The sequence below is a fragment of the Corythoichthys intestinalis genome, chromosome 19 (assembly GCF_030265065.1).
Source record: "Corythoichthys intestinalis isolate RoL2023-P3 chromosome 19, ASM3026506v1, whole genome shotgun sequence".
NCBI lineage: Eukaryota > Metazoa > Chordata > Actinopteri > Syngnathiformes > Syngnathidae > Corythoichthys > Corythoichthys intestinalis.
The window spans coordinates 9,561,462-9,588,734 of NC_080413.1; the positions used below are offsets into that span (position 1 = coordinate 9,561,462).

Below are 27,273 nucleotides of genomic sequence, written 5' to 3' on the forward strand. Positions count from 1 at the left end.
TTTGGAAGCGAAACAGCCCCACAGCATCACTGACCCACCCCCATACTTCGCATTGGGTATGAGGTGCTGTCTACACGCCAACAAGCTGTTTGGGAGGCATGCACGGAGAAAACCTTTCCTCACTCACAATCATTAACGCAAACATCTGGAGTTCGCCAAGCGGTATTGGGGCTTCAACTGGGACCGTGTGCTTTGGTCAGATGAGACCAAGATTGAGCTTTTTGGCAACAAACACTCCAAGTGGGTCTGGCGTGCCACGAAAGATGCACATGCTGAAAAGCACCTGCCTGTCTCATACACAAATTTATTTTCCAGTCTTTTAAAAAGGAGTAAATCTCTCACTCAGTTGCAGGCAGCATTCATTATAATGTGCGTGCGTCTGTTAAAGGTGTCCGGGCGGCAGACGTGTCTTGAATTTCATTCTGCTACAAGCGGCTGTCATGAAGTTATGTGGGAAAATCATCGTTTTTGAACCTTTATGAATCGTAATCGAATTGTCACGTGTCGAATCGCGATGCATGTAATAATAGATTTTTTCGGAACTCCTCTAATTGATATCCACGCAGGGGGTGTTTATTTTACGGCCCACCAGGGACAGGAAAGACGCTAGTGGCTCGAGCACTGGCCAACGAGTGCAGCCAAGGCGAGCGTAAGGTTTCCTTCTTCATGCGCAAAGGCGCCGACTGCCTCAGCAAGTGGGTTGGCGAATCGGAGCGCCAGCTGCGCCTCCTATTCGACCAGGCAAGTCATATTTTTCTGAAAGTGAGTGAGAGTGTTGGTTATTTTTTAAACTTTGCTCATTATTTCTCTTAATCAAGGCATATATGATGAGGCCATCTATCATCTTCTTTGATGAGATTGATGGCTTAGCTCCGGTTCGCTCCAGTAGGCAGGACCAGATACACAGGTAAAAAACATCATTACTGTGGCGCCTTGGTAAAGTTCGGAGATTCTTAAGGTGTATTTACTCTGAGGAGTTCAAGTGAAACAATTTAACACCAGATTCTGCAGCTTAAATCCAGTATTTTATTGAAGTCTGCTTCTCTCATAAAGTATATATCATGTTATTTTCTACTCTATTTACTCATCGATCTTTTTTTAGTTCTATTGTGTCTACTCTGCTGGCCTTGATGGATGGCCTAGACAGCCGTGGGGAGATAGTGGTCATCGGTGCTACCAACAGACTTGACTCTATCGACCCAGCGCTGCGGAGGCCCGGCCGTTTCGACCGGGAATTTCTCTTCAACCTGCCCGACAAGACTGTGAGTGATGCTGTGCATGCGTAAATAGCCGGAACTTGATAATGATCATAATCTGCCAGAAAATGTTGTTTTTCTCCTTGACAGCCAAAACAGACAAAAGTATTTTAAGATAGGATTTCTAAGGGCAATCAAAAGTTGAGAGCAATTCATGTTATTTCATAATTTGGTAAAGGAGCTCTCAAAAATGTTGTTGACTGTGATCTGAATTTTACAGAGGGTTGCACCAGTGAGTTTGTAACGATTTAAAAACAAATCCTGTGGACATAAAGGACCCTTTGGTCATGTTCAAAACCAGCTCGGCTGCATGAATTGCGCAGTTTCAGAACATCCGCCAAGTTTGGCTCTTCTCTCCACAAAGTGTGATGAAAGACTATGAAAAGCCATGTACTCACAATAGCAAGCCCTTTGCTTCTTGACGTCTGCCCATCAAAGTGGAGTCCTCGGCGGGTGACGCAATGGGCTCACGTCGGCGGTGTAGCTCACTTCCAACTCTTGCGCAGCTGTCGGTTTTGAAATAAGAGCTCGAGCAAATTTCCACTCTTTTTAGAAGTGATGAAACTGCCATTGTTGCACATTCTTGTTATCCCGGAGTCAACATGACGGCCAAGTCTTCTAACGCTGGTCGGCTGCCAGGGAATTTTACCTTCTCACTTTGCAATAGATGCTCATCACCTTTTATTGGGGAAATACTTAACCGTTTTACAGAGAATACCTGGAACAAATCTATTTAAGCTAGTGTTTCAGTCCCAGCCCCTCCCCAAATTTGAACTAGGGCTGCAGCTATCGATTATTTAAGTAATCGATTAATCCATCGATTTGTTAGTTCAAATAAGCGAGTAATTGGATTACGAAAATTTAATGCGTTGTAGAATAATTTTTAGGATATGTAAAACAAACAAGTCTTAATGCTAGCAATAATATTTTGGTTTGCAAAGATTACACTTTCAAAAGAGCATTACATGCAAATACAAAATAAAATTCCTGGGTTTCTTCAAACTGCAGAGTAGCACTTTCATTTCACAAGAGCAATAAATGCATTTAAATATAAATATATAAATACCTGAGCTTAGCCTCAAACGGTATAAAAAAATAAACGAGATTTAAGTACAACAAAAGAACTGTTGGCTAACTTCTCTGGACTGTCCAGAAGAGCCGATTGCGGGATTTGGTGGTGCAGACGTGGGCTTGTTGATGTCTTGCCTATCACCTGCTTGTCAGCGTCAATCTTGCTCAATTAGCTGCATGAGGCGCGTGTTGGGCTTCCGTGGTCAGAAGGCGTACTGTATCTATTCTGCCTTTATCTGCCCATTGTCTTGACGCTGGAAATTCTCATCATTTCAAGTCCAACTGTTCATAATATCAAATATATTCTGCTTGTTTTTCTTAAACTATGGTATAAATGCTACTCATTTTATATTGGGTATGGCAGAGTAATACAAACAGTAAATATGAGAAAATACACTATTCCCTGATTGATTACTGTATTGGCCCGAATATAAGACTGCCCTGATTATAAGACGACCCCCTCTTTTTCAAGACTCAAGTTTGAAAAAAGACTTTTGAACACCAAATTTTTATACTGAAAATAATTACAGCACATCTGAAACAAATTATTCTAACAATATATTTGAAAGAAAAAGCATGTTATTTTGCCTCATTCAAATCTTAATATCTGAACATTTATATATGTAGACTAAAGTGCAATCACATTTGTAAATGAATGGCTTCTGGTTTTTGAAATGTAAATAAACCAATCTATTGTGATAAAACAACAAAATTGCAATAACTGCAATAACCATCAAAGTGAGGTCTAACTGTAACTGTAGTCTTGAAACAAATCTGAATAAGGAAAAACATTGCAATGAAATAATGTAAACTGGTTAAACTTGAGAGTAACTGAGATCTGTCATAACAGAACATTGCTTCAATGATATCTAGTGCCATCTAGCGTCGTGAATGGGTATAACGTCTAGACCGCGAATATAAGACTACCCTCACTTTTCCAGTCTTATTTCAATGCAAAAAACACCGTCTAATATTCGGGCCAATACGGTATATTAAGTGTGTTAGAGTAATACAAACAGTCAAACAGTAAATACGAGAAAAGATACTATTACCTTCAATGGCAAAAGTCTGCCAGTTTAAATGCTATAAAACGCTGATGTTTTTAATTTTTTTTTACAATGCTCTTAAATTGTTCAAACGCATATTACAACAACAACAAAAAAAACCCTGCTAAATATACCTCTAATTTCCGAATGGATCAACATACATATTGGCTCAAACAAAAACTCTGTTGGTCTTAACAGGGAGCAGCTGGATTCAGCCATATTAGATGAGTTATATCATATTCACTGTTGCCCCTAGTAGACCGTCTATCCAACCAAATCAATAAAACTAAATGCAAACACTTTCAAAACAAACCATTACAACACCACTCTAATTAAACGAATCCTCAAAGCAGCAAACTTTGATTCAAAGCTTTTTCATAATCGAATTACTTGCGAACCCTCATTGCCTTCATAAAAAAATGACCAGAACAATAAATGTATCTTGTGGCTGAAGACGTAGGGTAGGGCTGGGCGATATGGCCTTAAACATGTATCACGATAAATTGAGCAGATTTATCTCGATAACGATAAATGACGATAAATTCGCCCAAGCGTACTGTTATATAATTTGAAAATCTGAAACAATGCATGAAATACAGATTAACTGTTTCTTGTTGATTTATTTACCAGCATTCAATTTCATATACTGTATTTAACAATTGTACATGCAGTCTAAACATTAAGTTTATAAAAATGTAATGTAAGCAATAAGAATTCAAGTATGAACATTTATAACAGCGTGTATGACTTGAACAATGTACATTATCAAAAACAATATGCCTGTGCAAACATGTCATTGTAACACAAATGACTTGCAGCTTGAACAGTACACTTCAAAAAGACAACTTGTTAATGGCTGCTGTGACATAATTATTAAATACAAGTGTTTACATTATGGTTTCAGGGTCCCCCCCAGTGCATTTTTTAATAAATGCACGCACAAATGAAACCCCAAACAAACAGAGAGAGACACACACACATTAAAGCTATATTGATCTTCTTCAAATGAAACGCTTAAGATTTTATGATAGCAATAATGACACAGAAATAAGCACATACAGAAAAATAGCTGGGGCCATTTCTCGGTCATTATAAGTTTCGCCGTTGGATTGTACTTTAAGCTGAATGCTTTACCATCACAAAAGCTATCAGAGGAATCACACACAGACAGATACAAAATAATGCCACATAGTAATTGCTAGATGCAGTCCGTGCCCAATCCACTCATTAAGTTCAGCCGTTTCGACAAGTTAGAGCCGCTATCCGACTACATCACGTTCATTTGTAGCGTTAGCCGCTAGCTAGCGTTAGCCTGGCTACCAGTAGAAAGCACTGAAAGCACCATCTCCGGAAATTGTGAGAACAGCAGGGAGGACAGCGGGTGAAAGCCCGTCTGGATGCCACCAAGAGTCTACTAAATGTCGGTTAAAAGTTTGGTGAACCTCCCTTAAGCCACACTCCATCACGTTTTGCTTGTAGCGTTAGCTGCTAGCGTTAGCTTACTGGGCTTTTGTTTGATTGGCTCCTTGATGATCACGTGACTCCCTACGTAAGCCCATTGACGGTTTCTTAAAGGGGAATGAACATAGACGGACAACACAGAATCAAAGCGGGATGAAAAGACTATATTTTCTTGTTTTATTAATTTACCGAATTTACCGACATGGTCAAAATTACGTCGGTCATCGTTAAGAATTTCGGTGACGGTAAATTTTCGGTTTACCGCCCTGCTCTAACGTAGGGGTATGTACAACATTACATGGAGTATTGGTTCATATTTTACTCGATGCTGTCATTTTGGGATCTGCTTCCTTTAATCAAATTTAACCAAGACTTTGGGACAGCAGAAAAACAGAAATTGTATTGATGTATCTTGCTTTATACAGTATGTTATTTTTTTTGTAATGTTGATACAGGCCAGAAAGCACATCTTGCAAATCCACACACGGGACTGGAACCCCAAATTGTCTGAGCCATTTGTAGATGAACTTGCAGAAAAATGTGTTGGTAAGAGACTCACGCAAACATTGATTTCACAAATTTCCACTGGCATTTTAGCAATTTGACTTAGAACTGTGGAGACAATTTTAAGACACACATAAACTATTGTAACTCTCCTACCAGTGCAGAAGTGTGTTGACTGTTTTTGAGATATTGTAAACTAAATTACAGACATGTTTAGCACAGCGGTACCTCTACATACAGAGTTAATTCCTTCCAGTACCTTGTTTGTAAGTCGAAACGGTCCTATGTCGAGCAGGATTTTACCATAGGAATACATTATAATGCCATTAATACGTTCCACAGCCCGAAAACCTACACAAAATCCTGAATACTGCTGGTACTATGACAAATGGCAATTACACATAGCAAAACAAATAAATTATAGATCAAAATCGGAATGGTAATATAATAACAATTATAATTCCTCTAATAATGTACCGAATCGGGTTCTAATGTACAGATGTGTTTTGCGTGCTGTACCTGAACGCACCACGTGGCTGACACTGTGAGAAAGGTGCGATAGATTTTACTCTCTCTTTTAATGTTTTAATATTGGAGTCAACTGCGGCGGACAGTAGGCGTGTTGTGTTGCACAAGTTCTGAAATAAATTATTAAAAGCCTGACGAAGCTGGCGATTTCTTTGGTGATATTACCACAATAATAATAGTCAACTTATAAAGACTGGCGAACGGAGGTCGGAGGAGGAGGACCGCCGAGATCGTAGACATTCTACAGCCGTATTGTTAAGCCACCCCACGCTCATATTTTTCTATCATTTCCATCTTCATTTCAATGGTAAGAGTCACCTTTTTCCCTTTTCACCACTTGCACAAACCTTTATGGGAAGTTAGGACCCATAATGATTTCTCTCACAAGAAAATCCGCCATGCGTCCATATCGTGGCAAAACAAAGAAACTGTCGCTGTCATAAATCGTGATATTTCGAGCATGTCGTCGGATGTAGGAACAAATGGCGAGTCAAATTTTACGCCGGATGTTGTGTGTCGAAGCGATCTTATGTCGAGGTACCACTGTACTTCATGCTACAGCTATGTCCACGGTGAAATTTTCACATTGGTTTTCCTTTTATGAACTTTTTATTTCAAAATTTAAAAAATGCTAATCTTAAGTGTTTCTACGGTTCCAGGCTACTGCGGCGCAGACATCAAAGCACTTTGCACAGAGGCGGCGCTGGTGGCGCTACGCCGCCGCTACCCCCAGATATACGGCAGCAGCGTCAAGTTGAAACTAGACGTAGCCTCCATAGTGCTGGGACCCGCCGATTTTGGCCGGGCTATGAGGGCCATTGTGCCGGCCTCCCAGAGGGCGCTGGCACCCTCGGGGCGGGCGCTGTCACCCATCCTCAGGCCCCTACTGGCTGGCGCCTTCTCCTTGGTGCTCAATGCTCTTCTCAGAGTCTTCCCCCATGCTCAGTGTGCAGACAGGGACATCCACGGTAGGCAGAATTCAAAATTCAGACAAATGCTGTGGGTGGGATATTTATAAAGTTTTAACCCTGGGCTCCAAGATCCAAATTCAGTTCAAAATCGAATAGAATGAAAACGGGAAATTTGGGAATATGGAAAATTGTAGCTTGGATGTCCTGAATTTTGTGAACTGGAATATTACATGAGTCATAGACTTCATAACGTATTGACATGACACGGAAAACGGGGGCTATTTTCAAAAACTTCAATTTAAAATATTTACAAAACCAAAGCTGCTCCTGACCTAAAACCAAAACAGGCACCTACCTTAGCCATATATGAGTCTCCATGAGCAGCAGCATCAAAAAATTCAAAGTGGTTCTTTAATTAAATCCAGATTAATTATTTTCTATAGAAGTTTAACACAACCTAAAATGGCTATAAAAGTCTCAGATTTTACACTAGATGATAAAAAAAAAAAAAATCACCAAATGCAGAGATAATCACTAGATTTTCAGGATCAATAGCAATATTTAACATATATTAGTTTTTGACCAAAATAGCAACTTCATTTTTTTATTTACTGCAAGTTTTCAACAGCTAATAAATCACTCAATTTAACATCAGAAACTTAACACTTGAGGAAAACATGCAGAATCAATCATAAATAATATTAAAATAGATAATTAATCATTTCTATATACAATCACAATTTATTATAGAATAGAATGTCCCTTTATTATCATTATAAACTATATACTGTTAGTGAATGAGGCTAGTGGCCGCTTGGTGTAAACGGAGCTTTTGTGGCAAAAAATCTTGTGAATAAATGCTTAAATCCCCGAATTCTTCATAGATATGGACGTAAAACGGCCTCAATTCCTGGTTAAAAGCAAAGAAACTGTGCAGTTAGCGTTTATTTTACGTATATTGATGAAGTACGATGCCACTATGTTAGCGAATGAGCGAATGAGGCTAGCCGCCGCCTGACGTAAAAGGAGCTTTTCTGGTGAAAATTCTTGTGAATAAATGCTTAAATCCCCGAATTCTTCATAGATATGGACGTAAAACAGTCTCAATTCCTGGTTAAAAGCAAAGAAACTGTGCAGTTAGCGTTTATTTTACGTACATTGATGAAGTACAATGCCACTATGTTAGCGAATGAGCGAATGAGGCTAGCCGCCGCCTGGCGTAAAAGGAGCTTTTCTGGCGAAAATTCTTGTGAATAAATGCTTAAATCCCCGAATTCTTCATAGATATGGACGTAAAACAGTCTCGATTCTTGGTTAAAAGTAAACTATGAGGCTAGTCGGTTAGGAAAATTATTGCCTCCATGTGTAAACAAAGAAGAAAATTCCTGCGAATACATTTGATTTGATTTAGTGATGTTCCATTTTTTTGTGTGTGTTGTAGGCGGCGACAATCAACTACTTGAAGAAGATGTGTACAGTGATGACGAAAACGAGGAGCGTAGCACTTCAATCTATGAAGTCCAGTCTGCTTTGTGCCCGCTAAGCCCGTCAGAGTCCTTGAGCGCTGCAATGTGCCGGCCCTTCATTCATAGCTCTTTGTGAGTTTTAACAAACAGAACAACCAACCATCCATTTTGGCATTCCATTTTTGCGTTTTTTAAAATTTACTACTCATTTTCCATTCACTGGGGTTAGCAGGCGTTGATTGTATTCATATGTTCCAATGGACAGCAGTCTTATTAGAAGGAGGACTTAATAAATTTCGGTTCTTCCCCTTGCAGTTCACCCCACCAGCAACCCACCTCATACCGGCCTCGTTTGCTCCTGGCCGGTACCCCGGGCTCAGGACAGAGTTCTCACCTAGCCCCCGCCTTGCTGCACCACTTGGACAAGTTGCCTGTGCACCGCCTGGACTTGCCCACCCTCTACTCTATTAGTGCTAAGACGCCGGAGGAGTCCTGTGCTCAGGTAACTCATTTACATAAGAAGATAAACACCCAGTTTTTTTGGTCCGAGCTTCAATTTGTTCCATTTTTTAAAATATACATTAGGTATTCCGTGAGGCCTGCCGGAGCACTCCCAGCGTGGTGTTTGTGCCGCACATCTCTGAGTGGTGGGAGACTGTGAGCGACACGCTAAAGAGCACCTTCCTCACACTGCTGCAGGACATACCCTCCTTCTGCCCGGTCCTTATCCTCGCCACCGCCGAAATGTGCTACTCGCGGCTCTCTGACGAGGTGAGAACATGGACAGATTTAGCTGGAATGGGCGAATTGCACCCAATCTCTCGAAGAAGCTTGTCACCGCAATTTTAAGAATAGGGTACTAAATTGACCATGCAGTTTTTGCCCCTTCCAAACTCTTTTGATAGATTGATTGATTGAACGTTTTTTTTCGCTCCCGGCCGTTTTACTGGATTTTGACTGATTTTGCAAGGCCCACAGAAAACTCTGTTCTATCGCTATATAAAGATGGAACCCACCAAAAGAAAGATTAGACTCTCTTTTTTCAGCAGGAAAAAAAGTAAGTTCATATCTTTTTCCATTCTCTAGAAATCAGCATTAGAAAATAGCTTAGTTTGAGCAATTTTCCAATTTTTGATGAAAAAACTGGAGAAATTGAGCTTTTTGTGAACGCGTACATTTCAAACATAACTTTGATTTTAACACAGCTATTTTTGCTTTAGATACATCCCAAACATCTGAATAACGTTTTCCTTTTACAAAATAACATAACAAGACAAATAGAGCTTTTGATAGCAAAGTAACAATTTTTTTACACATAACTGAGAGATGACGCTGTTGTGGCTGCGACAGCCGGGTAGACTTTTCCCATATTGCTGCCTGTCTCATAAAGATGGATTTTTTTGAGTCTCTGCGGGGTCTGCTCAGCGAGCAGCACGAAATCAAGAGTATCGTCCGCTGTACTGGTGGTCCCGGTCGTTCTGCTCGGTCGTCCAGCACCTGGCATCCCGGGCGTCCTCTAGGTTGTTCTCCATTCGGTCGTCTTTGCGGCGCCCCGGCCGTTCGTTGCCGTTGAATTGGGTTGTGGGTCTTACCAAATGCGCTACTGCCCTCCAGTGGCCAGTTTTATTGCTTTAAAATGGATTTTCAGCTTTGTCCTTTGGAGCTAAGTTGAATCAATAACAGTGTTTGGGTCATGTCACTCATGTGAGAGGTGCTGCACCTCTCCATGTGCTCAGTTTAGGATGTGTTTCAAGCTAAGCTGTGCTTCTGCTTGCTTGTTTGGAAAGAATATAAAATGTTGTTTTAGCCTCTAAAAGTCTGTGCTGAGTGATCACAGACTTAATGTAACTCGTCGCGTTAGCATAGCGTTCGCGTTAGCATTAACAGCAGCTTTAGCGTTGCGTTTTTTTTAATTTATTTATTTATTTATTTATTTTTTTAGATAATATACAGTTCATGGCTTCTAGGTGGGTTTAATTGAAAATAATGTACCGCTTTTCCTGAGGAGTGTGTTCTATCATTACGAAGTTGGCGTTGTCCTTGTAGATGCTACAATATGTACTAGTCTTCATTCGAAATTGTTGCAAACATTCATTTATTTTTGGGCTAAAATGTTTGAATTTCACAGACGAAAACATGTTTTGTAGCTGTCGACTAAAACTAGACGAAATTTGAGATTTCGTCGACTAAAAGTAGAGTAAGACAAACACATTTTGAAATAACTAAAATTTGACTAAGACTAATAAGTATTTTTGTCCATAAGACTAAGACTAAAACTAAAAGGGCTGTCAAAAACACTTGAAATGATCCATTGCTGCTCCCTCCCAAAGAATTACTTTAAAAACGCTTTTGTACAACAGTGTTGTTTTTGGCAGCCATTTTAATTTTCATCTAGTTTCAGTCGACATTTTTTTAAAAACGCTTTTGTACAACAGTGTTGTTTTTGGCAGCCATTTTAATTTTCATCTAGTTTTAGTCGACAATCCTTAAAATGTTTTTGTCTATAAACTTCAAAAGTTTTAGTCCATGAATAAATATATAAATAAAAGGTTTCCAACAATTTCAAATGAACATGACAGACGAGGACATCACCATTTTCTTGATAATACACACTCAGCAGGAAAACCGCACATTTGCAATTAATTAAACTCACATGGACGCCACGAACTGTATGTAAAATGTTTTCCAATAGTTTAAGAAGACACAGTCGCCGCACTAAATGCTAATGCTAACGTGAACGCTATGCTGACGTAAACGCTATGTTTAAAGTAATGCTAACGTTTAAAGACTAAAGTAACATGGCATATCTAGCCAAGATAAGAAAGCAACACTTGCCAAGCAGCATCTGACACAGGTATGTTTCACAAAATGAGCCTAGAATGGGCACATGTGTGGGGCCGGGGCGTTTAGGAGGCGCAGCACGTCACATGAGTGACACGACCAAACACCGCTAAATGCGTTCGAACTACACATACAATAAGAAATTATCACACATTGTGAATTTATGATGGAAACTAAGGCGAATTTTCATCTCGTTTTCGTGTCATCAGACTACAACTGGCATCCATCTCGTTATGTTTTAGTCTCCTAAGAAACGTTTTCAGCGCGTCATCGTCATGAAAAAATTGAAAATTGTTCGTTGAGGAAATGTTTTTGTTATCCTCATCGTTGACTAAAAACAACACTGTTGTACAATAAGAACTACACTCATGTTTATAGAAGCCGCATAATACCATCAAGTTGATAACATTTGTTTTCCACATGACCTGAAATCAGGAACACAAAATACAACAACCGGTACTTTTTTTTTGTTTTGTTTTGTTTCTTTCCTTGCAGTTCCTTGTAGTCTGTTGACAGTTGGAAAACCAGTCTAATTACTAGCACAAACAGGTATTGCCCTACCATAACAGTTGACAAACCAGTCTAATAACTAGCACAAACAGGTTTTGCCCTACCATAACAAAGACACAAATGTGAATTAATGCTGCGCAAATTTAGTGGTAGTGATCTAAAGCGCACTTGTATTTAAAATTTAATGCTCTTTTATCTCGTACAGAACGGCAGGTATTCTGTTGCAATGCCGATGTGACAATTTTGGAGGATCTATGTGGCAAAGGCACAGTTGCATACTTTTCAAATCTGTTTAAAAGATTAAATTATGACTTGGATGCTGCAATTTTGCAGAATCTTTATGTGAAACATGATGAAGTTAACTCATTTGCTCCCAAAAACGTATAAATACGTTCTATTTTTAATTGTTTGTGTCCCAAAAACGTATTTATCAGGGGTGAAAGTGGGCCAGTACGGTCAGGAACGCAATTCCAGTATAAGATTCAAGGCAGGAACGCAGTTCCGGTATAAGATTCAGGGCCGGAATGCTCCTCCGGTACTCGGTGCTTTGATTCCAAAAATATGACGGCAACTGTCAAAACACTATGTAAACATATGCCACACATGCATTTCATCTCCAAGAAGAAAACAATCTACCAACATCAGATTTACATACACAAGTGTTAACACTAAGCATTATAAAGTGCTTGTGTAGCGTAGTCCGTTTTCACCCATATTCATTATTTATTTTATTCCACGGACGGTATGGAGGTTTCCCCAGCTGCTGCAGTTATCTGAGTCTGACGATGATGAGTCACGTCAATGTGCGAATGCACGCGGTAAAGCAAAACGCCTGGACTCATTTATCCATTCAATTGGCTGACATACTGACATGTGATCAGCAGAGCTGGTTAGCTCTGATTGGTTCAAATTTGCATGTTTCCTGGAACAGCAAAAAAAAAAGTTGAATTGATGCGACAAAAAAGGGCAATTCAACAGAAAATGGATCAAATCTTTCAAAGCAGGGATAGAGTTGAGGAGGCTTATTTATCATATTTAGTTTTATTTGCTCTGATGGGGAGGTTCAGAAGATCTTAGCTGTCAATGTGCACTTTGTACTTATTTTGCTCATTTATGATAGGCTACTTATTCATTTCCTTATGATTGCGCAAACATTGAAGTTTTTAAATCTTCAAAATATATTCTATTTCACTCTACATAATATAAGTCATTTGTACTTATTTTTCTGAATGAATGTTACTTATATCTTTATTAGTATTAAAAAAAAAAGCAAATGTTTACAGTAACTTCAATTTTAATATACATCCTATGTTCTTAAGTAGTTAAAATTTGGCATTTAGTATGTGAGGAAATGAGGGAAAATAAAAATCAGGAGATGGAGGTTGGGGTTATTGCTGTTTTTGTTAACTTTTATTTTGCAAATCATTGAAAAAAATACAATTTTGAATGAAAATCAGTTTCTGTATGTGTTATAGAAATAACTGTGCCAAAACAGTTTTCTTTGCATTTCAATAGTTTTAGGAGGTTTGACACCCCCCCCCCCAAAACAAAACAAAACAAAACAAAACAAAAAAAACAAACAAAATTTCTGGCTCCGTGGCGACCTTCACGTCGGGGAGTTCCGGCAAGAAATTCTAGCCACTTTCACCCCTGGTATTTATAAGTCTTTTACGTTTTTTTTCACAAGAGACATCTCTAGGTTCTGATGCAACTTCGCTCCAAAGCACAATGCTCAAAATTCATTTTAAAGCAATAAAACTGGCCACTGGATGGTAGTAGCGCATTTGGTTAGAACTCTTATTGGACCATGAAAGGAAGTGCGGAAAAGAGGCGTAACCCGATTTAACGGAACGAACGGTTGGGTTGCACGGCCGGGGTGCTGGTGGAAGACGACCGAATGGATGATCAGGACGACGTCCAGGAGGCCAGGTGTGGGAAGTCCAAGTAGGACGATCGGGAGGATGCCCGGGATGCCAGGTGATGAACGACCAAGTGCGACGACCAGGACGACGTCCAGGATGCCAGGCGGCGGACGACAGAGCAGAACGATTGGGATCACCAGTGTAACGGATGATGTTGCTAAGTCTTTGTTGCTCGTTGAGTAGAGTTCGCGTAGCCGTGTTCGGCCGCTTGTGTCTCTCGTGACTCAGCCGGAAATGCGCACTGCTAATTTAGTTCCCCCCAGGAACACAACATGCCCCACACAAGTTCCCTAGGTGAATTCTGTTATGAGGTAGTGGTCACTACAAAATAAAGATAAAAAAAAAAAACTATCTTGATGAGACAGGCGGTGATGAGGGAAAAGTTTACCCCGTCTGGTGAGACAGCCGCGGCTACAACAGCGTCATCTCTCAATTCAGTAGTTTAGTTATGTGTAAATAAATTGTTACTTTGCTATCAAAAGCTCTATTTGTCTTGTTGTTTATGTTATTTTGTAGAAGGAAAACATAATTCAGATGTTTGGGATGTCACAAAAAATAGCTGTGTTAAAGTCAAAGTTATGTTTGAATGTATGCTTTTACAAAAAGTTCAATTTCTGTTTTTTCACAATTTCTGTTTTTTCATCAAAAATTGGAAAATTGCTCAAACTAAGCTATTTTCTAATGCTGATTTCTAAAGAATGGAAAAAGATATGAATTAACTTTTTTTTCATGCTGAAAGAAGAGAGTCTAATCTTTCTTTTGGTGGGTTCCATGTTTATATAGCAATAGAACAAAATTTTCTGTGGGCCTTGCAAAATCAGTCAAAATCCAGTAAAACGGCCGGCAGCGAAGGGGGTTGCTCCGGTGAAAATGGCGGGGAATGAATGAGTTAAGCTCCTTTTTTTGGTGGATCCATCAGTGAGCATTTTGTAGGATTTCCACTACGGGTGCCTTCAACATAATCAGTTTTCAATAAAATTCTTCCTAATTTGTCACTTGTTTTCTCCCATATGAGCATGCAAGTAATCCACTTTGAATAATAACCATCCACTCTTTTCAACGCAAAGCTTGACATCGAGCTCCTTCGCTGGCTCCTCCACTATGTCAAAACCAAAGTAGTCCAGCATTACTCATGCTGATTCTCAGATGCTTACTCTCCTTATTAATCCAGATATCATTGGTGTCATGCCAGTAGAACAGGTGTTAAATTACACACCGTCATGCATTATTCATCTCCTCCTCATGTCCGTACCCTCCAGACTTTATCACCATGAGCAATAACCAGCATCATCACTCACTTCCGTCTACGCAGCTACATTATTCCCCTCAAATTTACCCCAGTTTCTCATCCTTTTTATAAATGATAAAACACTCTTGTCCAAGGAAAGATTCCAGAAAGACCAAAAGGCGATTCAAAGGCGTCAAGAGATAAGAGAAAGGATTGATGCGAGACGGAAAGAGGAAGAATGAGCTCTGTAAGCAAAAAAATGGCTTCCCAGAGGGTGCAGACTTCAACTCCCAATCACTTCAGCGACCGATTGAAATGCAGCTGCTGGGATTGTCTTGCCCTTAAGAATGATTAATGTATATCTTTTTAATTTTTTAGGTGAGGAGTATGTTCCAGAAGGCTTATGGTGAGGTGGTCACACTGCAGCCACCAGGCGAAGCAGAGAGGAGGAGCTTCTTTTCAGATCTGCTGCTGGTCCAAGCGGCCAGAGCTCCACCGCGCCTCAGGAATACAGGTACTCGGACACAAGTATTGGGTTGGTATTAGGAATTATTCTCCTGGGAAATCATCGTTAAGTCATCAGTTCCTTGGCCAAACCAGCCATTTAAACCCTTTTATTAGCTGTAGAGGCTATATTTGAACCGTATGTTTAATGCTGGGAGTCATCCATACTAAAATGTAAGACTGAGGAGGGGAAAAAAACCACTAGTACATTTTTTTAAATATAAAAAAAATAGAGGTGTGACAATTCGGAGTGGGAACCTCTTGGTACCTCACGATACGATACGATTTGCGATACAAAGCTCACGATAACGATGATCTGACGATAAGGCGATACAACGGTTATCGATACATTGGTTAGGAAATCATTCTAGGGTATTCTAAAAACAAATAATAAACAGAAAAACAAGCTTCTTCTGTGAATTGGAATGCAGGCATGTAAACTTGCCACCTTTCGGCGAAATCTCGCCGTTTTGAAATCAAAATGGGTAATTCTTCTGAATCACGTAGATCCAAGGAGAAAAAAATGGGGGGGGGGGGTTCTGTCAATGAGCGAGTGAAACCGTTAACTTCAAAGCCGTAGTCCATGCTCAAAACTACTCTCGTCCAGGGGTCCCCATCTGCCGGGCCGCAGACCGGTTCCGGTGCGCATTTGCTACCAGGCCGCACAGAAATAATAATTTAATACCGACCGCATTCTGGCCGAATTAACCTTGTGCCCCTGCTTAACACACCAATATCTCTGTCTACTCTAGATATAATACTACGGGATAGATTAAAATGTCGTCATAGAAATCCATTCATTGGACTGCTAGCAGTACATCTTGTTTGTGTATATAATATATGTGCGCTTGTCCTCGATAATTACGTTTTACTAGGCCGCGGGCGCAGCACATTTGTTCCCGGAAATAATTACCCCCAACACGAGCGAAGATGACTGGAAAACAGACGTCTTTGGAGATATTTTTACGGCGAAAAGGGCACCTGACGAGCCTACAACCTCGAAGACCCACGAACTGCGAAGGAGTGGATTCAAGACCCGTTTGTGAATAAACCGAGTGATTCGAGCTTGTCTGTGCAACAGGAGGATCAACTTGTAGATAGCGCAAATGACGGCGACCTTATTAAACGTTTGAGACAACCAACTCTACCGAGGTTATGGATTAAAGTCATTCCGGAATATCCTGACATCGCTAGGAGAGCATTGAAAACCTTGCTGCAATTTCCAACATCGTATCTTTGTGAAACGGGCTTCTTAATTAATGCTTAACGACAAGGCGAAGTCGTTAATGGTGAGAGCGGTGTGCAGTTTTTGTGTGCAGCTAACATGGCAGGATGTATCTGTGGGGGACTTTTCTACAAGTCCTTCCATGATCAAACGTAAGTTAATATTCCTTTCTTTCAAGAAAGTTTGTGTATTGTTTACTTTGGAATCGCTGCATTTGCGCATTTTGCGGCTATGTTTGTTACGCGCATGCGCAGAACCACATTGTTGCAATTTTTGATGGGTTGCAGAATTTGTCAGAACACCGGTCCGTGAAAAAAAGACCCAAATAACACCGGTCCGTGGTGCAAAAAGGTTGGGGACCCCTGCGCTAGTCCGAGGACCTAGACCTATCAACGCCACTGTCTTCTAGTGACAACAAATGACTGACAATAGTGAGAGACAGGAGTACAGCTGTTCTCTGCTTAATGCAAATGGGACATACTGTATATTTTATAATTTAGATTTTGTATAATTTGCTACTTAATGCGTCTTATATGTTCTGATTTCAGGATGAGAGATTTAGACTTGTATATGTTAAATTATTATGTACTGTGTTTAATTGGAGATGTCTCTGGTTGCATTATGAAATGCACTTTTCCGCGCATGCCGTGTGTCCATGTTACTTTGTCTTATTTTTCACCCCTAACCAGTTTGCATGCCTGGGAATGAGTTTATCACTAGTAGACATCAAATCCATTTGAACGGATTGAAGGTCTATGGCCGTCAGTAGCAGCCAATGCCAGGCAATGAGGTAATTTTGCGGCATTTAAGGTCATTTACCTGTTGATTTTCAGTTACTTCCTGTTGATTTTGGGGTATTTTATGGGTCACTTCCTGTTCATTTTGTGTTACAGAACAGGAAGTGATTTAGGAATCACCCAAATGAATAGGAAGTGACTCAAACTCAACAGGAAATGACCTGGAAATTAACTAAAATGAACAGCAAGTGACCTATAAATGCCCTGAAAATCGGACAGAATGACTGTGAATGCTCTGGTTTCAAATGAACGAACGTTCCCAGTCTAAATGGATTGGGCATTGAGCACCGTCAATGCAGCTAAGAGTGAACTGAGATACTATTATGGTGGAAGGGTTTTGGTAGCAACTTGTTGGTCCATTTTTAATACTTTTTTTAGACATTGACACCTTTTTAAAACGATATCTCGATTCTTTGCAGGAGCATATCGATAACCTTTTGGGAAACATAGTATCAAAATATATCACTAGGGGTGTGACAAAATATCAAAATGGTGATATATCGTGATACTTTGTATCCCAAAAGGTTATGGAAATGCTCCATATTCTCACTAGGGGTGTGACAAAATATCGAAATAGTGATATATCGCGATACTTTGTAGCCCAAAAGGTTATCGATATGCTCCCACCAAGAATTGATAAATCTTTTTAAAAAGGTGTCACTGGTTAAAAAACAAAAGGAACCTACAGGTTGCTACCAAAATCTTCCATTAGAATAGCTTCCACGTTAGGTCACGGTCTTCCATTGACTGCTCTAGACATCCAATTTATTTTGACTGGATTGGACATTTGCGCCGTCAATGGCGGGTAAACCAGAGCATTCACAATCAGTCTTGTGGGCATTTACAGGTACCTTCCTGTTCATTTTAGGGCATTTACAGGTTTTCTATTGATTTTGTATCACTTCCGCAGGTCTTAATGCTCAATTCCGATTTTTTTGTCATGTTTTTTTGGCATGCCCATCCAGACTGACTTTGTCCATTCAGCCTGTTTATCACGCATGCGCACTAATTCACAGTACGAGATGCGCTGAGCAAACTGACCCACATGTGCAGGAGCATCAAAACAAATTACTACACATGACACACATACAGACAGTTTGCCCCGACTCCCCGCCGTGTAAGCAATCTTGAAATATTACTCATTTGGAGCAGAGAGAAAACCGAGCATTTTCAGGTTTATCCTCAACACATTTTATTTTTTATGTCTGTTGTAAAGCCCGCGCCTTTCCCCAAAAGGCGCGTTCAAGGTAGGCGCTAACGCTAATGCACAGGTGCACCGCTCTCTTGCTCTTTACTGACGTAATTGCTGCATGAATTCCGATTTGGGGGACTTGACAGTTCAGATCGCAGCCACATTTTGGAAAAATGTGGCCCAGATCGGATTTTAACCACATACAAAAATGACGGGATTTGAAATGGTCCACTTTTATGCGACTTTTCCCGTTCGGATGGTCAATTTAATGCCTCAAAAGAGTCGGAAAAACAGGAAAAAATGGAATTCGTGCAATGACCTGCGGTATAAACCTAACCTTACTTTTCAGTAACCCAAGATCAACAGGAAGTGAGCCGTAAATGCCCCAAGATCAACAGGAAGTGAGCCGTAAATGCCCCAAGATCAACAGGAAGTAGGCCGTAAATGCCCCAAGATCAACAGGAAGTGACCGAAAACTCATTCCAATTCACGTCACGGCAGAGGATGAAAATAGCTTGTTTTTCGGTTTACAAGTTGTATCATAGAATATCGTAGAATGATTTCCTGACCAGTGTATCGATTATTCAGCCAAGCATCGCGTTGGCACATCGAACGCACCAATAGGAAAGTCACGTTGACACACTATGGCGCCGCCAGCATATTTTCTTCATACTTATGTCTTAAATAAAAGTATTCTAAGTGGTTAAAGATGTATGGATGGATTTAGAGCGGAAGCCACGTTTGCATATTTGGTAGTGCTCATTTTTAAATACCACACCAGATGCGGAATAACGTCCTAGTTTATCAGTACCGGTACGAGTACGGTAGATTCGTCCAATCAGCGATATAAGTACATTTTTGGGTTTGTTGTTGTGTTTTTTTTTTTTTTTTTTTTTTTTTTTTTGTGTGTGTGTGTGTGTGTGTGTGTGTGATTTGCCGTTTTGCCTTTTTGATTTGTCGTGTTGTTTTCTGATTTTTTTGTTTTGTTTATGCGATTTGCCGTTGTTTTCTAATTATTTTTTTTGTTCCGTGATTTGGCGTTTTTGTTTAATTATTATGTGATTTGCCGTTGTATTTGTTATTTGTCGTTGTGTTATTTATATATTTTGTAAATTAATTAATTAATTAATTTTTTGGTATGTGATTTGTTGTTGTGTTTTGCACTTGAGGGCCACCGTAACTTGAGCACAGGTGCATGAGATAATGTGCTAACGAGAAAGGGTGGGCAATTTTGAATACACACATTTGATTGGCTAAAAATGTACCTGCATTGATAAAATGTCTGCCCCATGTCAAGCGGCCACTTTCTGAAAACATTGCCTCTTATTTATGTTTTTCTTCGCTTTTAGAGATGCATTTACATGATAGAGGTGTTTTCTTTCCCTTTTAAAGTAAAATTTTAAAGCAATAAGAGTGTCGCTTGAATGTGTCAGATGCATATCTAAAATCACAGATCCCCTTTACAAGAAACTGTACTTTTAATGCTTGCTGATCAAAGACTGTTGAAATGAAGTTTTAATACAATAATGTAGGTCAAATTTAGAATTGTAGCACCTTTAGGCAGGCCTGGATGTGGACTCAATTATACATATGCACGCTGGCACTCGACACGAATAGGAAATCATAGAGTAATGGACATTTACTGTAGAGGGCAGTGTTGGTCTATGTGTATTTATTCCCTCCTCAAACCTAAAATGCAGTCATGTCAATAAATATTGAGACATCAACGTAGTCGCCATCTTTTGTGGTTCTAAATATCAGGATGGACTTGATATAAAATGAACAAGATTTGCGTTAAATGCAGTCGTTTGGCTTTAATTTTTGTAAAATGCTTTGTTTGATTGTCAATGTCTGCTAATTGTTTATGTTGATTTTATAAGCCTGAGTGGACTGGACACATTTAAATGTCATATGTTCATAAACATCTTGAAATTAAAAAAAAAAAAAAAAAAAAAAAAAAGCATCCAAATAAGGAATTTAAACAATTGTTAATGTGACTGTGACTATGAAAGGAATCAAAAGTAAATTGACTGCTTAGCTATTCCATGGCCAGATGGACATGCATAGCTGCCAATGGAACTGTTTCCCATGCATTTGTTAAGGATGTATCTGCTGACACAAGCAGTAAGATAATTCTGAAGATTAGTCTTGGATGGTGCTTCAGTTGAAATGTACAATGACCTGAAGCATGCTGCGTAACCAACCAAAGTGGTTTCTTTTTTTATGGCAAAGAAACATTGCCCGTGTTATGCAATGGCCAAGTCAACCACTTGACCGGAATCCAATTAAGCATGCATTTCACTGACTGAAGACCAAACGAAAGGGAAAATTCCCCAAGCAACAAAAACAGGAAGAAGTACAGTTGTGTCAGAGCGTCACCAGTGATGAAATACAGCATCTGGTGATATCGATGTATTCAAGACTTTTAACGCTGTAATTGACTTCAGATGATTTGCAACTGGGGGTGTGACAAAATATCGAAAGGGTGATATATCGTTATACTTGTATCCCAAAAGGTTATCGATATGCTCCTGCGAAGAATCGAGATATCGTTCTAAAAAGGTTTTATCATGTAGAACAAACTCAGATAAAAGCTTGAAAAAATAATGAATTAGTTCAAAAGTGCAACTCTTCAGCATTCAGAAACACTAAAAAAAATGAATAAAAAACATTGTGGTGGTCAGTAAATGTTAATTTTATAGAGCAAGTGCAGGGAAATATATATGCAATCACTCCATTCGGAGGAAAAAAATATGGAATCATGAGAAACAAACAAAGAAATAACAATCAAAACACATCTCTAGTATTTAGTAGCACCACCTCTGGCTTTTATGACAGCTTGCAGTCTCTGAGGCATGGACTTGATGAGTATTTTTCATCAATTTGGTGCCAACTCTCTTTGATTGCAGTTGCCAGATCATCCATGCAGGTCGGAGCATTGCCGTGGACCATTTTTGTTCAATTTCCACCACAGGTTAATAGGGTTGGGATCTGGGCTATTTGCAGGCCATGACATTGATTGGATGAGTCTTTCTCCAAGCAATGCTTTAACAGTTTTAACTCTGTGGCATGATGCATTGTCATCTTGGAAAATGACAAACATATTTTCAATTGAAGGGATAAGAAAGCTGTCTAAAATTTCAATGTAAAATGTGCACAGGCCTGTCGCGATAACAAATTTTAGTGTGCGATAATTTATCTCATAAATTATTGCGATATACAATATTATTGCGCCCCCCCCCAATTTACAATAACACAGTGAGAATAGAGTATATATTAATAGATCAAGTACACCCATTTAAACGCGATATTTACTCTTAAATTCAAAAATACTTAAGAAATCACAACTAAAAACAATAGACCATGGGTCTTAAGTAAAAGACAACAATATTAATACCACACAGAAACACAGAATAAATGTGTTTTTCAAGAAAAAAAAAAAAAAATTGCACTTAATAACATAAGCATTTAGGCAAATGAAAACTTTTCCCCTCATAGCTTCCGCAATGGTGTTCCATACGAATGCAACGATACAGTTAAGTCACGGTTCGGTACGATTTTCGATACGGGGGACATGATTTTCGATCCGATTCAATACATTTAATGCTCTGAAAAAAATATATTTTTTGTTTCTTTTTGCTAACGAGCAAAAATTAAATTGCCATCATATAAACATGCATTTTAGTGCGTAATATTTATGTGCTTCTTACTGATCCGAAAAAATTTTGTATAAAAGTGCTGAGAACAATTTTTACTGTTTGTCAAGTGAGGCGGGGCACACTGTTGATTGCTGCAGCTCTCTTAGCAGCTAGGTTTACTACATGAGCAAGACATCCTATTTGTAGTCCGAATCCATCTGTGTCACGTACTGAATTAACACTATTTGCAACATTATCTATAGTCATTGGTATGGATTGATTTGGCCTTCTTAACTTCCATTCAGTCATGACAGTTTAGAATTCATCAATAGTATATGGACTACGTGTCCCATAATCACTCTGGGCTCACGTAGCCAATGGCATGGGACGTAGCACATCGCATCTAGTTTGCCATTTCATGATATCTAGTGTGTGCGCGCATTAAAAAAGTTAGCAAACGCCGCTGAAGTCACGTCTGCTCATTACTGCACAACACTAGCATAGGACAATACTTTCATAAACAGGACGAGTTTGAAGCACAGCTCTCTTAATTTGCCACTCATTGTTCATCATTTCCATTCAGCTGTGCGTTGTCAAAGCGAGGTTGTTCGTAGCAGCCAAGTCGGTAACAATGTTTTGGCGGACTTCGTTGTATATCAGGTGTTGTGCCGAAAAATAGCCGCCCCGCGTGAAATGTCACCCCTGACGGGAGCGCCCACACGTCAACAACACCGGTGCGCCGGAGATGGTCCGCAGTCAATCCGAAGCACTGACGGGGCCGGTATACGTTGAACAATAGGATATAATGGGAACTATTGGCGCTATTTTTTGCCAGACCTGGAACGAAGATGCATTTTGCGCAGTTGGTAACAAGGAATCCGAACTTTTAACAGCACGTCTGCACACGTGCACGCGAGGCGATAAATCGCACCGGAAAAATTACCGCCTTCATTTTTATTTATCATGCGATAAATGGAATTATTGCATATTGCGACAGGCTTACTTGTGCATTTATTGAAGATTTAACCACAGCCATCTCTCCAGTGCCTTTGCTTGACATGCAGCCCCATATCATCAAGGACTGAGGGAATTTTAATGCCTTCTTCAGGCAGTCATCTTTGTAAATCTCAATGGAACGGCACCAAACAAAAGTTCCAGCATCATCACCTTGTCTAGAGTCAAGAATCTGCATTGGACAAGGTGTCAAGAGTCAAAAATCTGCATTGGACAAGGTGATGATGCTGGAACTTTTGTTTGGTGCTGTTCCAGTGAGACCTTAAATGGCCCACAATTACTTAATTGCCTGGCATTGATTGCCACTGACGGCCATAGACGTTCAAATGGATTGGACGTCTACTAGTGATAAACTAATTCCAATTCACACTATAAGTTTACTTTTCTGTTAATTAGTTGTTTGTAGAATATCCTAGAATGATTTCCTCACCAATGTATCGATAATCGTTGTATCGCCATATCATCACATCATCATTATCGTGAGCTTTGTATCGCAAATCGTGTTGTATTGTGAGGTACCAAGAGGTTCCCACTCCAATTTCCAACTAAATATTTCTCCTTTAAAACTTCAATTGCACATACCAAACCTGGATTTGGATATAAATAGGCTCAAATTAAAGCTCAAATTCTGCAGTAAAAGTATATTTTGTTTAATTTCAAATCCAGTATGTCCAAAAACTTGTGTCCCTGTCTCAATATTCATGCACCTGAAAGAGAACATTGAGCCAAATACGTGTGTAGGCCTCATTCATATTCTGTGTGCATAGGTGTGAGCTAAATATTTTGCCTGCGAGGTGTATTACGTGACCGGTAGATATGCGCGGATGTAAATGTTTCTCGGGTTAAAATTGCTTTCCCGACGGCCTGCGGTGCCCCCCATCACATCCTCATCCCAAGTGTTAATCTGTCCTTCTGCCACTGCCCCGCTCCTTCGATCAAGCGTAATATGGGATCCCCCGTCCCTCCTCCTCCTCGTTGATACAAGACCGGGGTCCTCTGCGCCGCTCTTCGGGGGTCCGACTTCCAGCATGAAAAAAAACGGCGGGAGAGGAAACGGCGTGCTAGTGCCGGAGCTATTATCACTAATTAGAGTCAGGGAATGCTCATGATGGAAGAGAGGTGAGGAGCTGCGGGGGCTTCCTAACCATGTCTCATGGGCCTACGCCTGGGTAGCGGACGTTGGGTTTTTTCCCCTTACTTTACCCAATTACTTCATTCTTCAACATAATTTATTTAGACCAAGGGTGGGCAAAGCTTTGTGCTCAAGGGCCACATTTGAGTTTTAAAAAAGATAGATGGATCATGTCATTTGTAGATTGGAATTGGGTGAAATAAAGTGAAAGGTGCATGAATATTTAATAATAAAGTCGATGGTGGGTATATGCATTTTGGATAGCACGAGGTTTGAGTTATAATTTATGAACTTATTTAAATATATGATAATTTCACATGCATGAACCAAAAGACACATTGTAGGGAAAATACATATTAATGCAACAAATATTGAAGGACTAAATGTAAACCAACATGTAATAAGATGATGAGGAAGCAATATTTTTTTATAGTTGACCTTGCACTGCATTTCATAACTTTGTGTATACCGTTATTTTCGGACTATAGAGCACTCCTGATCATAAGCCGCACTAGCCAAATTTCACAAAATTTTAGAACTAAATCCACATATACAGTGTGGCAAATAAGTATTTAGTCAACCACTAATTGTGCAAGTTCTCCCACTTGAAAATATTAGAGAGGCCTGTAATTGTCAACATGGGTAAACCTCAGCCATGAGAGACAGAATGTGGAAAAAAAATCCTGAAAATCACGTTGTTTGATTTTAAAATAATTTATTTGCAAATCATGGTGGAAAATAAGCATTTAGTTAATACCAAAAGTTAATCTCAATACTTTGTTATTTACCCTTTGTTGGCAATAACGGAGGCCAAACGTTTTCTGTAACGCTTCACAAGCTTTTCACACACTGTTGCTGGTATTTTGGTCCATTCCTCCATGCAGATCTCCTCTAGAGCAGTGATGTTTTGGGGCTGTCGTTGGGTAACACAGACTTTCAACTCCCTCTACAGATTTTCTATGGGGTTGAGATCTGGAGGCTGGCTAGGCCACTCTAGGACCTTGAAATGCTTCATACGAAGCCACTACTTTGTTGCCCTGGCTGTGTGTTTGGGATCATTGTCATACTGAAAGACCCAGCCACGCCTCATCTTCAATGCCCTTGCTGATGGAAGGAGATTTTTACTCAAAATATCTCGATACATGGCCCCATTCATTCTTTCCTTTACACAGATCAGTCGTCCTGGTCCCTTTGCAGAAAAACAGCCCCAAAGCATGATGTTTCCACTCCCATGCTTCACAGTGGGTATGGTGTTCTTCGGATGCAATTCAATATTCTTTCTCCTCCAAACAAGATAACCTGTGTTTCTACCAAAAAGTTCTATTTTGGTTTCATCTGACTATAACACATTCTCCCAGTCCTCTTCTGGATCATCCAAATGCTCTGTTGTGAACTGCAGACGGGGCTGGACGTGTGCTTTCTTCAGCAAGGGGACACGTCTGACAGTGCAGGATTTGAGTCCCTGGCGGCGCATTGTGTTAATGATCTGTTACTGTGGTCCCAGCTCTCTATAGGTCATTCACTAGGTCCCCCCATGTGGTTCTGGGATTTTTGCTCACCGTTCTTATCATTTTGACGCGACGGGGTGAGATCTTGCATGGAGCCCCAGATCGAGGGAGATTATCAGTGGTCTTGTATGTCTTCCATTTTCTAATAATTGCTCCCACAGTTGATTTCTTTTACACCAAGCATTTTACCTGTTGCAGATTCCGTCTTCCCAGCCTGGTGCTTGTCTACAATTTTGTCTCTGGTGTCCTTCGACAGCTCTTTGGTCTTGGCCATAGTGGCGTTTGGATTGTTACTGACTGAGTTGTGGACAGGTGTCTTTTATACCGATAATGAGTTAAAACAGGTGCCATTAATACAGGTAACGAGTGGAGCCTCGTTAGACCCCGTTACAAGAAGTTAGACCTCTTTGACAGCCAGAAATCTTGCTTGTTTGTAGGTGACCAAATACTTATTTTCCACTCTAATTTGGAAATAAATTAAAAATCAAACAATGTGAATTTCTCTTCCCCCCCCCCCCCCCCCCCCCCGATGCCTGATTACAAGCCGCAGGTGTCTATATCTTAACATTGGATTTTTACATAGATGTTACACAGAAGTATTTGATCAAAAATATATTTATTAACCAGTTAAACACGCATCAACATCACCAACTCATGTTGTCGGAATGCTTCAAAACAAACTGACTTTAAAAAAAGAAGTCTGTACATTTACAAAGATTTATAATCCACTTTACCTTGCCTTATAATCTTGAAGTTGATGAAATCACAGCTAGCACTAGCCTTTATATAGCAACTTTGTTGTAGCATATTTTAAAGTACTCTGAGTGCCAGTTGAAAACAGCTAATCAACGCTAGCATGGCGTTCTCTTGTTATAGCAAATACTGGATGCCCATCAATTTAAAATTGTTTTTTTCTTTTGTACCAGATGGAGCCATATTCATTTATAAAATCCTTGGGTTTTGAGTAGGCATGTGCCGCTATGAGATTTTGACGGTACGGTAACCTTGAGCAAAAATACCGCGGTATCACGGTATTGCAATTATAGCTCCAAAATGTGTTATTTTGTTTTTTTCCTTCAAAAGGATTTTAAAAAATTTTTAGAACATATTTGCAAATTGGTCTATGAATATAATGTTAAAATACATCAATTAACAAAAAATAACAAATATTTTAAATAAAATTAAAATAAATAGCACTTATAGACCAGCCACAACTCAGGTTGCTCAAGATTAGAGCAAGAACAAAAATAATTGCTATAAAAAAGTAAAACACTTCTAAATAAAATTAAAAAATATATACTGTACGACTTTTTTTATTGTTTTTTTGGGGGGGGGGGCTCAAGTGAAGTTTCACCATTTTTAGCCATTGTGTCAACTCTAGTCTACATGTCATGCCTTTGTGTTAAAAAGACATAAAGAATTCATAAATTAATAAGGTATATTACACATTTTCTATTCAGTAGCTCACCTTTTAAAAATGTTTTCCAGTTGATCGGTTCTAGCTTTCTTGTCTCATTGA

At 39.6% G+C, this 27,273-nt stretch overlaps 1 protein-coding gene across 2 annotated transcripts in view; it reads left to right on the forward strand.

Moving 5' to 3' along the window:
* Positions 1–27,273, forward strand: part of atad2b (ATPase family AAA domain containing 2B) — a 166,003-nt gene that overhangs the window by 20,611 nt on the left and 118,119 nt on the right. For both annotated transcript variants that reach the window (XM_057822001.1, XM_057822000.1), the window contains exons 12-20: positions 567–741; positions 819–907; positions 1,103–1,262; positions 5,290–5,380; positions 6,526–6,834; positions 8,219–8,375; positions 8,559–8,745; positions 8,829–9,014; positions 15,123–15,258. In XM_057822001.1, coding sequence (XP_057677984.1) covers positions 567–741; positions 819–907; positions 1,103–1,262; positions 5,290–5,380; positions 6,526–6,834; positions 8,219–8,375; positions 8,559–8,745; positions 8,829–9,014; positions 15,123–15,258 — 1,490 coding nt within the window. The remainder of the gene's footprint in view (positions 1–566; positions 742–818; positions 908–1,102; positions 1,263–5,289; positions 5,381–6,525; positions 6,835–8,218; positions 8,376–8,558; positions 8,746–8,828; positions 9,015–15,122; positions 15,259–27,273) is intronic.